The sequence below is a fragment of the Lacerta agilis genome, chromosome 10 (assembly GCF_009819535.1).
Source record: "Lacerta agilis isolate rLacAgi1 chromosome 10, rLacAgi1.pri, whole genome shotgun sequence".
Taxonomy (NCBI): Eukaryota; Metazoa; Chordata; class Lepidosauria; order Squamata; family Lacertidae; genus Lacerta; species Lacerta agilis.
In genome coordinates this window covers 36,004,998-36,017,304 of record NC_046321.1, presented here as the reverse complement: position 1 = coordinate 36,017,304, position 12,307 = coordinate 36,004,998, and the positions used below count along the sequence as shown (strand labels likewise).

The window sequence follows — 12,307 nt, the reverse complement described above, 5'->3', positions numbered from 1 at the left end:
AAATATAATTGCATTTTGTATTTTACTTCCACTGATACATGCATTTATACTATCCTATGCCCTGCAGCTCCCCTCGTTTTTACTTTCAGAAATTATCCTTTGCCGCTTTCTCCTGGACAAAACATGTGTGCACTAATCCAATTTGAATGAAATGCTAAACTGGGGTAGCTAACCTGTGGCCCTCTGGATGTTGGTGGACTACAACTACCATCGTTCTTAACCAATGGTCATGGTGGCTGCAGGTGACAGAAGGCTGCAGGTTTCCCACACTTGCATTTAGTGTTATGAAAATGAGTCACACTGAGCCTTGGGCTCAGGAACATTCCCATCCCATATTTTCATCCAGCATGGGCACAGGAACAATATCAGAATATTGCCATGCCATTAAAACCCCCCACAAACTGTAATTAATCTTAACTATTGTATGTTAATACAGTACAAGGTAACTTCAAACCATAGTTTATGAAGGCTTGTTTCAACTAGCTATAGCTACAACAAATCACAGTTTAGGGTTTTGATGACATGTGGCTAATAATAAAGAACTCAAAGCTTTTGAGCTCCTTCACGCAGTCACAACAAGGTACGCAAGCCCAAGCTCTGTGAAACTTGTTCTCATAAAAGCTAAAATATGGTTTGCCGTTAGTTCCAAACCAACCCATTGATTGAGTCAAGGACTGTAAGTACTCCAGTGTTCTTTTGCTAACTGGAACCTTACTGCAGAAACACAACTGATCTCACTATTTCAAATGTTGGGACATACAAGCCCTATATACATATTACTCACAGATAAATAATTAACATGTGAGGAGAGCAGCCACACTTTGGGACCCTTCCCAAATGTCATGTCTCCCCCCTCCCCCTAAAAAAAACAACTTAATGGTTGTATGAAAAGAAAAGACAAACGTGTCTCCATCTGGGTAAGACCAAGCCACTGGTATGGTTGAAGGAAACATTCTAGCCATGCAAACAGCACTTGAGAAGGGTGGTGAAGGTGTGACCTGGGGAGATTTCTGGGGGCAGCAGGAATGCATCTGAACCCAAGCCAGAATCTTCACATCATGGCTTATACAGTGGTATCTTGGCTGTCGAATTTAATCCGTTCCAGGAGCCCGTTTGACTCCCAGAACCGTTCGAAAACCAAGGCGTGGCTTCCTATTGGCTGCAAGAGCTTCCTGCACTCAATCGGAAGCCGTGTTGGACGTTTGGCTTCCAAAAAAACGTTCGCAAGCCGGAACACTCACTTCTGGGTTTGCGGCGTTTGGGAGCCAGTTTGTTTGGGAGCCAAGCCGTTTGACAACCAAGGTGCCACTGTACTGCCAGTCAGCAGTTCTCTGTGATTTCATGCAGAGAGACACATGGCAGTTCTTATATTACCAAAGTGGAATATTTTTTTTTTTTAAGAGGGTGGTGTGCTAAAGAAACAACACTCGAGAGAATTGTTGTGGGGAGAATTGTTGTGTGCCACCTTGCATTCCTTCTAGGTGAGGTAAGGATACAAATGTGATGACTACACATAGTCAACTGCTGATATGCACCAGATGCTACTCTAGAAAATATTAGATCAGCGGAACTTTTTAAAAAATTATTCACAGTTAGATATACGGCAGAGTAATGAATAAAGTCATTCCTTTTTCCCCCCAACAGTGTTTTAGAATTTTCACAGGTCAGTTCCTTTTTACACAACATGCTACAACTGTTCTCATCTCAGCCTTGTTCTGTTGCAAACCTTTCAATAAACCTGAACATCTGTTTACCAATGGCACCATGGGCTCTCTTCTATTAAGCTTCAAACGCAATCCTTCAAACCACAAGAAATTGCTGTTTTCACACAATATAATTCCATTTACAATTCCTAATCTAGGTGTCAGTCGAACAGGGGGGAAAAAATCTAGGGATGTTCAGAGTATAAACAAGGTCAGCAGAAACATCCCTGAGGAGATACAATTTCTAGAAGTATTAGTGTGAGTCTCCATGGCAAGGAGCAGCGCAGCAGGGTGGGAAACGTGAGGAAGGATTTGGAGAAAGAGAAAAGTGATGTCGGAAAAAGCCAGACATGGCAGGAAAACTCACACAAATCCATTAATACATCCATAAGCACAACAACAGTCATTCATCAGCTTAGCATTTCATCACTATTGGCACATTAAATGGAACACATGATGAAAACATTGTGGTTTTTGGACAATTAAGCCCTCCCTCCTTAAAAAATCTATTTAATATACAAGAACGAATTCTTTAAAAAGATAAAAATCCAAATTTATTTCTTTGTTTCTTTGTCTTTGGGATATGACTAAGTCAGAAATAATATTCAAAGAGTTAAATCCTACTATGCATGTCCACAAATTGGGACTTACTTAGTTATGTGTAAGATTGCACATAAGGAGCATGGTTTGAATACACACTTGCTGCTTTGAAAACAAGTGACTTGAGCATTGTTAGCTTTCTTACTAAAAGAAAATATGCAAGAACACAACACTTATACAGTGGACACACATGATGTGGGGAAGAGATGAGGAGGCTCGTTGCAGCAAGCCCTTCCCCCAGCCAACATGTGCTCACCTGGCTATTTGTGAAATCCTTATGTGTGCTCAAACTGTATGTTCATAGGATTTGTATGTGTATATTTCTGCTACACAATGTTGTCTCCTTTCATCCTTAAGTGGAGGTGAGGAAAGAGTGTATGTGTGTGTCATAGGTTTGTTCCACAAATGTGTGGACACTCAAATCTATGCAGCCAAGGAAAAACATCCTGTGTCAAATACTCTCTACATCAAGGATAATCAATGTGATGCCTAACAGATGTTTTGTGAGCAGGTGGGGACCCTGAATGCATCCCAAGTGCTTCTGTGACCACCAGGCATTCACCAACTTTTCTGCACTGTGCCTACAGATCCATCCATCCATTCATTTGAATATTGACTTCGAATGTATACATGTGATCAGGAGCTGCCCAGAGAACTCCAGCTATAGGGAAGCTACATAAACACAGTTAAATAAATAAATAAATATGCTCTATTTAAATATATCAAAAGTGGACAAGTAGATAAAGTCAGGTTTGCCTGACTGTGCTCCCAATTGTGCAGGCACACAACCTATGTGCATATGTCATGCACACATATGGCACAGACCCCCGCCTTTCATGTGCTCAACATACTCAGGTGGCCAGATGAACAGGCATTTATTTTATTTTTTATTTTATTTTATTTTATTTTACAATCACCTTTCTACCAACTGCCGTCAGATGGATACGAGTCTCTGAGTCTCAATGAAATTTGATTAGGAGCCCCTCAAACATGTGAGTTGGCCACTCTGCTCTACAGCTTATCGATTTGGCATTTTCCCATCTCCCAACCTTCAGTGCAAACCCTTGCTCTGATCTTTCCCATTAAGGGAATGTTATTGATGGATGGATTGAAATTATTCTTATCCCACTTCTCATTTACAAATAAATATTAAACTAGTTCGCATCGTAGCAACACAGCACTGTTGGTATCTGGCTCTGATCTCAACAGGGATAGCATTCCACATGGTAGCACCACCAACAAAGAAGGCCCTCCTCTGGATGCCCAGCAGATGAACATAAAAAGATCCCTGCTGGATCCAGCCGAAGGCTTATCTAGTTCAGCATCCTGTTTTCACAAAGGCCTGCCAGGTGCCCATGGGAAGTCTGCAAACAGGACCCAAGTGCAAAAGCTGGGATGAACCTCTGTAGCTTATTTGGAAGAATAATGGAAGAATACTCAGCCCAGTTGGAAACACCTGTCCTCTTCTCCCCCTAAACTGAGTAATCCGATTATTTTTAAAAAGGCAGTGCCAACTTGATCCTGTTTGTTCATTTATGCAATTTTTACAGCACTTAATTTAATAATTTAAAAACCTTAAGTGGTTTACATAAGCAATTTACCAATGTCCCCAAGTTAAATTAAGCCAACAGAGCAAGTGTACCATTTCTTTTGCCCTCTCTTTCCAAGCAAACTGATGAGCCTGACCCAATTCTAGGAGTTGACTCAGAATTTGGGAAATTACTGGATAAACAAAAAAACCTCACCCTGTCACAAATATTCGGAAAGAGCCATCAATAGCACACTTGGAATCTTGTTTAGCCTTGCATTTACAGCATCTACCTAGATGTTGATGCCCACCTCAACCACTGCTTCTTCATATCTCATAACCAAAGTCAGGTTACTCAATTGCCACTCTCCATGCTATCCCAGAGTAATAAGAACACAAGAAGAGATCTGCTAGATCAGGCAAAAGGCCTATCCAGTTCAGGATCCTGATTTCCACATTAATTAACCAGATGCCTCTGGAAAACCCTCAAGGAGGAGGAGCTCCTTTGAATTGACCTGCCCGGGTGTTAATGGCCAGCTGACATTGCACAAATTAAATGCATGCAAGGCACAGGAAGATCTTTTAGGCTCTCCACCTTGCTTACTGGGCTCTGGGAAGCTCTCACGAGATCTCACAGGGTCATCCAAGATGCCCAGTAAGCAAAGTTGAGACCTTAAAAGCTCTCCACCTTGGGGTGATGTAGGAGCAGCAAGGCATGCTCAGTGTAGCAGCTTCAGAAAGGGAGGGATCCCTGCAAGGGGCAATTCCAGGGTTCTTTTGACTATACATGATTTCAGCTTTATGCACCACCCCTGGAACATAACCACTGTGCAAGTTGCGAGTCAGCCATGTGGATTTTGCATTAATCCAATGGAAAAGCAATCACCACTGTAGGAGTTTGTTGTCCTTTTAACACCTTTGTCCACTCTCCCCACACACAAGATGCAAGGTGTCTCAGCTCCATCCCACCTTGTATTTTCCTGGTTTCCCTCCACACACTGCTTTTCACTGAACCTGATTTAGGTATGAAATAGCCAAGAAGCTTCTATCCAGCATGCCTGAGAATAGACCAGTTACTCTCATGCAAACCCAGTGGGTTGTATGCAACTAAGTCCAACACAAAGCAGACCCACTGAAATGAATGAAACCAAGTTAGTCGTGTCCATTAATGTCAATGAGTCAACTTTAAGTAGGACTAGCATTCAATACCACCCTGTATATCCCAAAAAGGAGTCAGAGGAGAGCCTCGGTAGGAGGGCACGATAAATGAAAAGACAAGACACAGAAAAATGAGCTGTAACTCTCGCACGCCAAAGCCACAGAAATGATTCCCAGGCCAGCAGTAGTGCAGACAAACTCTTTAAACGTGATAGAACGGAAGTTACTCACATCAAATCACTTATAAACTGTATTTTGAAACAGTAACATCTTCCCACTAAAACTATTGCGGTTCAGCTCCTATCTTCCCCACATACTTTAGAGGTTAATCTAAGCAGCCAGGAAAGCATTTTCGCCAGTATAACTCATGTTTTAAGAAACCTTGGTTGCAGATCTCCAACTAATTTCTTAGAAGCAGACCTGATGGCCTTCATGGATCAATGCCAAAATGAGTAGCTTGAGAATTACAACCTGTGGATGCTTGCAGTTTTAAAATCAATTATTCAATGAAGATTACATCTCTATGCTCCCCATACACACCCCCTGCAGCAGTTATTCAATTCGTTTCCAAATGAGTTTTTTAAGCAATAAAAGCACTAATATTCACACATACAAGTTTCGGTCATTACAAAGACTTTGGAACGAAAATATTCTTTTTTATTTGCCAGATACGCCCCTTAAGTGCCCTATTAAAATAAGAAATTCATCAGTTTAATTAAAATGATAGGCATTTTTAAAATGACACGCTGAGTAAATGGAAGCAACGTGCAGAAATGAAGCTCTCCTTCAACATAATCTTTATTCTGTCTCTCTTTCATGGTGGCATTGCCCCACAGCATTCAACAGAAAGAATGTGAACTGGTTTTAATATGCTTTGTTTGTAGCAGGTGCCAATTTTAAATGCATGCTCAGTTTTAACATATGCATCCTATGTTGTACAACTCCTGAGTTGGCTTCCTGGATGGAATAACCGTTTCCCCTATTGCACAGTATAAAGATGGAATAACACCATGCATTGCTGAGTCATGCAAAAGCAACAACAACAACAGCAAGCTTCCAGCACAGGACTCTCAGGTCTATCATGGCTTATCCATCACTGAAATGTTGCATAAGGTGTTAGAACACTCATTTCAAGAACATGTGCCTACATTAGATAATGGAGTTCTGCTGGAGTTATAAATGAAATGAACCCTGCAAAAGGATCACAGATTTTGGGCAGACAGTTGGGGTGCAAGAAGTCCTCTGCACTGAAAGGGCTCTCCCTGTCATCCCAGCTTGAACTGTGGGAGGGTTGTTTGCAGCCACGGATTCCAAGGAAAATGTGTCTTTAAGCACAGATTAAAGACACATTTATTTACTATTATGCTTTTTTCCAAAACCTAAGTACCAATACTGGGGGGGGGGGGAGATTTGGAAACTTACAGCTGGTCCAAACCAAACCCTGAAAAACAAAGCCAGAGGTTGGTTGGTTGGTTTTTTAAGGGGGTGGGAAGAAAGTGTCACTGAGTGTTAAACAGAAGCATACATACAAATGGCCAGACACCAATATCTAACTTTTTTGGTCTACGATTATGCCTGCAAAAGTAAGATGTCTCACTCTGGCTCACATAGAAACTGAAATCAAAACCCAAACTTATTTCCAGCTCAGCTCTTTTGCATCTGGGCATAATCATTAAATCTTTGAAGCTTTAGGCTATTAGGAGAACAAAGTGGCATTTCAGTAGTACAAGGACTCAGCTAGATTGGTAAAGAGAAAGTGCTTTATATGTGTTGTATATGTGATATAACAATGTAGCATCAGATGGTGCTGTGGAGTCCCGTCTTTCCCTACTGGATTTCCCTGTACAGTATGAGTTTACAACACGTTTAGTTGAATCACCCCCTTCATGGATCACTGCCTTGTTGTGGTGAAGGGGCTTGAATAACTCCAAGAAGCTATGAGCTATGCCGTACAGGGCCACTCAAGACGGACTGATCATAGCCGAGAGTTTAGACTAAATGTGATCCACCTGGAGAAGGAACTGGCAAACCACTTTAGTATTTTGCCAGGAAAACTCCATGGACATAAAAAGGAGAAGCTTTGAGAAGAAAGTAAGAGTTTCCAAGGCATGGTCTGGTTCATGGGGTCACTGAGAGTCGAACATGACTAAGACGACTAAACAAAAAGCTGAGTCACATCTTGGATGTGTCTAGATCCAGCCCAGGTCAGTAAGTTTGACTACCCTTTATGAGTGCAGCCCTCATTTCCCAAAGCAAAGACTGCTTTGTCACAAAAACTGGGCCTTTAAGAAGGCTTCTGAATCAAGTGCAGAAGTCGTTCAAGTGGTATGGGAATATGGGTGTCTTGGTTTGTCTTGCGAGATATGATGATGGTGGTGGTGATCATGGTGATGATGATATCATCTTCCCTTTATTTCTGCTCTCCTTCAGGAAGTATTCTTGCATGGTTTGCACTGCCTGCTTATTTCCAAAGATCCTCTTCAACAGCAAGAATGCTGCACTACCAGGACTGTCCTCGCTGAGAAGCCCTGAAGGTCATATAACTGCTGGCAATGAATGTACGCATTCAACAAAAGAAAGCTGTATTCTTTCTGCCTCTAGCTCTTTTCCACTACTAAGGTCTCCTAAAGTTTGCATGTCTAGCCAACAGGTCAAATTTCTGACAGGCTTTGGGCAGTTATCAGCAAATTCATTATTATCCCTCATATTTCAATGCCTGACATACAGTTGGTGCAATTGCTGCAGTGTCTTTTTAAAACACACACACACACACACACACACACACACACACACACATGTATTTCTCCCAATATATTACATACTCCGTTAACCCAGAAATAACGCTTCAGGTTAAGAACTTTGCTTCAGGATAAGAACAGAAATCGTGCTCTGGCGGCACAGCGGCAGTGGGAGGTCCCATTAGCTAAAGTGGTGCTTCAGGTTAAGAACAGTTTCAGGTTAAGAACGGACCTCCAGAACGAGTTAAGTACGTAACCAGAGGTACCACTGTAATTACTGTGAGAACTTCAATGTTTTGAATGACAGGGTAAAAATTGTATAGATTTGCCTCTTGTACTAGTGTTTCTTTTACTAAACTTATCATCTTGCAAATCCTCTCACCCAAGTAATCCTTCAGTGTGCTTACTTTAAATGAGTAGCTGAATGTTTGAATCCTACATGGTTAATTTAAAAGGCATTACTACAAAGACATTTTTGTAACGACCATAACATATAATAAAATCTTGTACATACATGCTCTGTTATGAAAAGTGCTTTCCAATGTGATAAAAGTGGTGCCAGCTTACTTTGGTTCTTTCCTTTAAGTGTGGGAGGTCACAAACTACATAACAAGACTGTTATAATTGAAGTTCTTCTCTTGCACATCAAACTACTTTATTCATATGCATGTTTTTCTAACTGTACCCCAAACCATAATAGAAGAGTTAAACTTCCACATTATGATATACTTGCATATTTGTATATATAAGCACATTCATATCTGGCACATATCCTATAATGAATTTTAAGGATTAAAAATCATAATAGTAACAAAACTGGTGATCTTCTGTGCAAGCCATACCAGTTGCTCAAAAACTTTATTTTTAAAGCCGCTCATAAACACACAGGTCTCACTGAGTTCTGTGGGACTTATTCCCATCAAGCATGCTTAGCATTAGAGCCTTAGGTTGCAATACGAAGCATGCTTGCTCTGAACTAGGTCCTACTGAACTCAGCAGGACTTACTTCCAAGAAAAGACATTTGGAATCAAGCTGAACATCTGACCTTAAATATTTAATACAAATTCCTAATGCAAAGACCTTGAAGCAGAAGCAATTCCCTTATCCACCTTGTTTCTCTCACCCCCCCCCCATTTTTCTTCTTCAAAAAGCCATTGGGTGAAAATGTGACAGGAACAATAGGGCATATTACAGAAGCAAGATGAAAGGTATAAAACAATGGTTGACGTAGAATGATGTAGTGGCTGATTACATCACACTCTGGAGCCACCTGGAGGTCATTCAGTACAATCCCCCCTCTCCCCGGGTCAAAAAGGCAGGAGCCTACTAACATCAACCTACATTCATACCTCAGATGAAACATCCTCTGGTTTAATCCATTTCATTCGCACTCTGTTGCATGACACAAAGGGAGCAGGGGGAAATCAGGTGTGCTTGACTATCACCAGCAGATTAGTTTCCACTTGCCTTGAATGTGGAATGTTACTTTTTCTAAAGTGGGGAGGGGGGGGGAGAGGCACTTCCTCTTCTTGCTTGAAGCCTCGTCTACTCTGATCTCTCCGAAGGAATCAGACATTTGTTTTTGCCCTTCTCGGCTTAGATTAACATCTAACACTGTTCAGCAAGAGGAGAACAGATCTTTTGGCAAATGGCCCCCACCCTCCATTTTTTTCCAATGACAAAAATAAAAATATCGCTCTCAGCCTGACCACATCCCTGAAACTGAATTCCAGCTCACAAGAAGGCTGAGAGTTTGGTGGCAGCTGATGGATACTTCTCTGCTAAGTCAGAAATGGTGGCACCGTGAGGAACTCCTGAGCTCAGCCGTATGACCCACAGCACCAAAGCTAACTGCCTCCTTCCTCAGATTAATGGGATGAGATCTACCATGTCAGCTTTGCTTTGAATCTGGAATGTTAACATTAACATTACATTAAAAATAAACTGTCCTTTTCCAAAGGACTCAAGTTCTAGTCTAGGAGCGAGATTCAACCGACATTGCTGTTTAAAGTTTTTATTTTTAAAGCAAATCCCTTGTCCTTATTACATTGCAACCAGCTTTTGGAAGAGTTTGTGAGTCCTCATTTAGTTCTAAGCAGAGTCAGACACCTGGAAGTTTGCAGCATACAGCCCAACTCTGCACTTTGGGTGCAAACCAGGCAATTAAAGGCCAACCATGCAACAGTCAAAGTTTGTAGGACATTTTCTTTCCAGTACTACAGTAAGACAAAGACTGTCGGAGATCAATCTACCCTGAAATACCCTACAATAGGTATTAAATCTTTCAGGGTGCCTAAGATCTCAGGCTCCCAAAATTAAGTGCCAAGTGTTACATAAAATACAGAGCCTCCCTGTTTCACTCTTCTTGAGCAACCAATGGGCTGATCTACCAAAGTAAATTTTCCTGATTCCCCCCTCCCACCTTATTTCCTTGCTTGCATCCACTGCATCCTTTTCCCTATTAGATACACATGAAAGACCTAAAATGGCATGAGCCAAGAGAGCAGCAGGTACCAAAGGAAGTTGGCAGGAAAGTAAGCACAGCTTTGCGATAAGGGGGTGGGGAAAGGAAAGAACCAGTTATGTGAAAATGTTAAACAAAACCAAGTGTCATATGCACACATATAGCAAGGGAAAGCAGACACAACTTCTGCACACTACCCATTCACTTTAAGTCACACTTTAAGCAGTTTATTGCAATTAGCAATAAAAAATAATAATAAAATCCCAGAGCAATTATTTTCTGGTTCCTTTCTCTGCAAACACCTTCTCCCTCATATATAAGATACATTGCCCGTCACTTGGGCGCAACTTGGGAAGCAGTAATGGAAGAGGGTTCTAATAAGTGCACATAGCCATGTATTAAGCAAGGCTGGGAAAGGAGAGAGAAATGGAAGTGTGTTGGTGGTGACAGATGCAAGTGTACGTGGAAGGGATGCGCACAGAACGGGAGGTTTGAATGAAGTTGCTGCAAGCCAGAAATAAGCAGCAGCATGTCTCTCTCCCAGCAAAATTTCAGTGGGGGCAGGTTCTACGCGCCTGCTTGCCAACCTGCTTATCTCGTGTGTGCATTATTCACACCATCTGTAATACATCATCTATTAATAGTGCCCTATCAGTGCAGCAAGGAACTTTCCCTCGAATTTGCACAAAGGACAGTTAAGGAGGTAGGAACGCAGATAAGGAGGAAGGAACAGATGAGGGCAGCGTCTCGCTGCGCGAAACTCGGGAACAGCGCTTGCCCTGGCGAGCAACGGACGGTGCCTTTGGGCCAGCGCAACCTGGCAGAGGGCTAGCTCATCATCAGCACATCCCAAGCGCTAAAGGTCGATGCCCATCTGCTGGGGAACCCAGAGACGACTTCCATGTCTGTGCCACCCAAATCCACGTGCAGGAAGTTAAGAGCTCCTGCTACACTCCCGAGACTCAGACGCCTGTCAGCTCAGCATTCAGCAGGCACGCCGACAGCCCCGGGCAGGTCTCTCTCAGTTGAGACAAGTGCCCGAGGAAGGAAGGCAGCGCTACTCCGGCTTAAGAGCTGGCTCTCCGAGTTCCCTGAGCAATTGCTCTTTTCTGAGTCATCGGGAGAGGTGACCATCTCCCCGCAGCCGCCACCCATCCGTGCAAAAATATATACTACAAGAGCGCATAACTTCCCCCGTGCGATACTCACTTGTGCCTTCTTCATAAGGAAAGAGAACGCTGCAATCCAGCCCTAGCAGCGGCGTGCAAACTCCGTTTAGCTGATGTGTAGCTCCTGCATGTTGCAAAGGCACCTAGTCCGCGCATTGGGCTTGCCCGGCGCCCTCGGTGGCTGCGCGTCTCCGCTCGCTCGCTTTCTCTTTTGCCCCCAGGCACGCAGGCGGCGGCGGCGGGGCTGCTTGGCTCTGCACGGCCTCGGTGCTCTCGCAGCAAGCAGAGGCGGGGAGTGAAGCCCAAGCCGTCCTCTGAGCAGGGCTTTTATAGCTCCGAGCTGCCTCCCGCAGCTGCAGCGGCAATCCTGACAAGGAAGACACGCCTTTCTTGCGAGGCTTTCTTTGCCAGGGCGGGGGAAGCCCTGGGGAACTTCAGGGAGATGGAGCTCTCAAGAGCAGAATCAGGCCACCAGGCTACAAGAGGGAGGCTTGCGCTGTTTGTCTGCCTGCCAGGCGGGCAGAAAAGGAAGGAGGGAAGTTATGGAGACGGGAGGGAGAGGTGGATTAAAGGAGCCCACTGCACCCTCTGCGGGTTTCCTTCCACATCACCTTCCCTGTCAGCATAAGGGTCTGTCATATGTCACGAAGCAGTTGATTGACATTGATCAAGTGCTCTGGGTGATTACAAGGCCCTTGATGGCACATACAGTATGTGTGTGTTATTATTCGCACTGCTCCAATCTGAGACTTGCCATAAAATCTGGAGAAGAGGAGGAAGAGGCCCAGAAGACATTAAGAGGCAATTACATGATCCAAGGTGAATACTTGGGTACATTTGATGAATCAACGGATTCAAAATACAAGGAAGGAGATTCTGACTAAACATTAGGAAGAACTTGCTGTTGGAAGGTGGAATGGACTCCCTCAGAGAGAGCCAGTGTGGT

The 12,307-nt window shown here is 43.2% G+C and overlaps 1 protein-coding gene across 3 annotated transcripts in view; it reads right to left on the bottom strand.

The window, feature by feature from the left end:
• KITLG (KIT ligand) overlaps window positions 1-11,829 on the bottom strand; it is an 81,657-nt gene extending 69,828 nt beyond the window's left edge. Inside the window, exon 1 of one of the 3 annotated variants that reach the window (XM_033161802.1) lies at window positions 11,402-11,829. In XM_033161802.1, the coding sequence (XP_033017693.1) occupies window positions 11,402-11,416 (15 nt within the window). In that variant the 5' untranslated portion in view covers window positions 11,417-11,829. The remainder of the gene's footprint in view (window positions 1-11,401) is intronic. The other 2 variants (XM_033161801.1, XM_033161800.1) reach the window with 2 other exon arrangements.
• Between the last annotated feature and the right edge of the window lie 478 nt (window positions 11,830-12,307).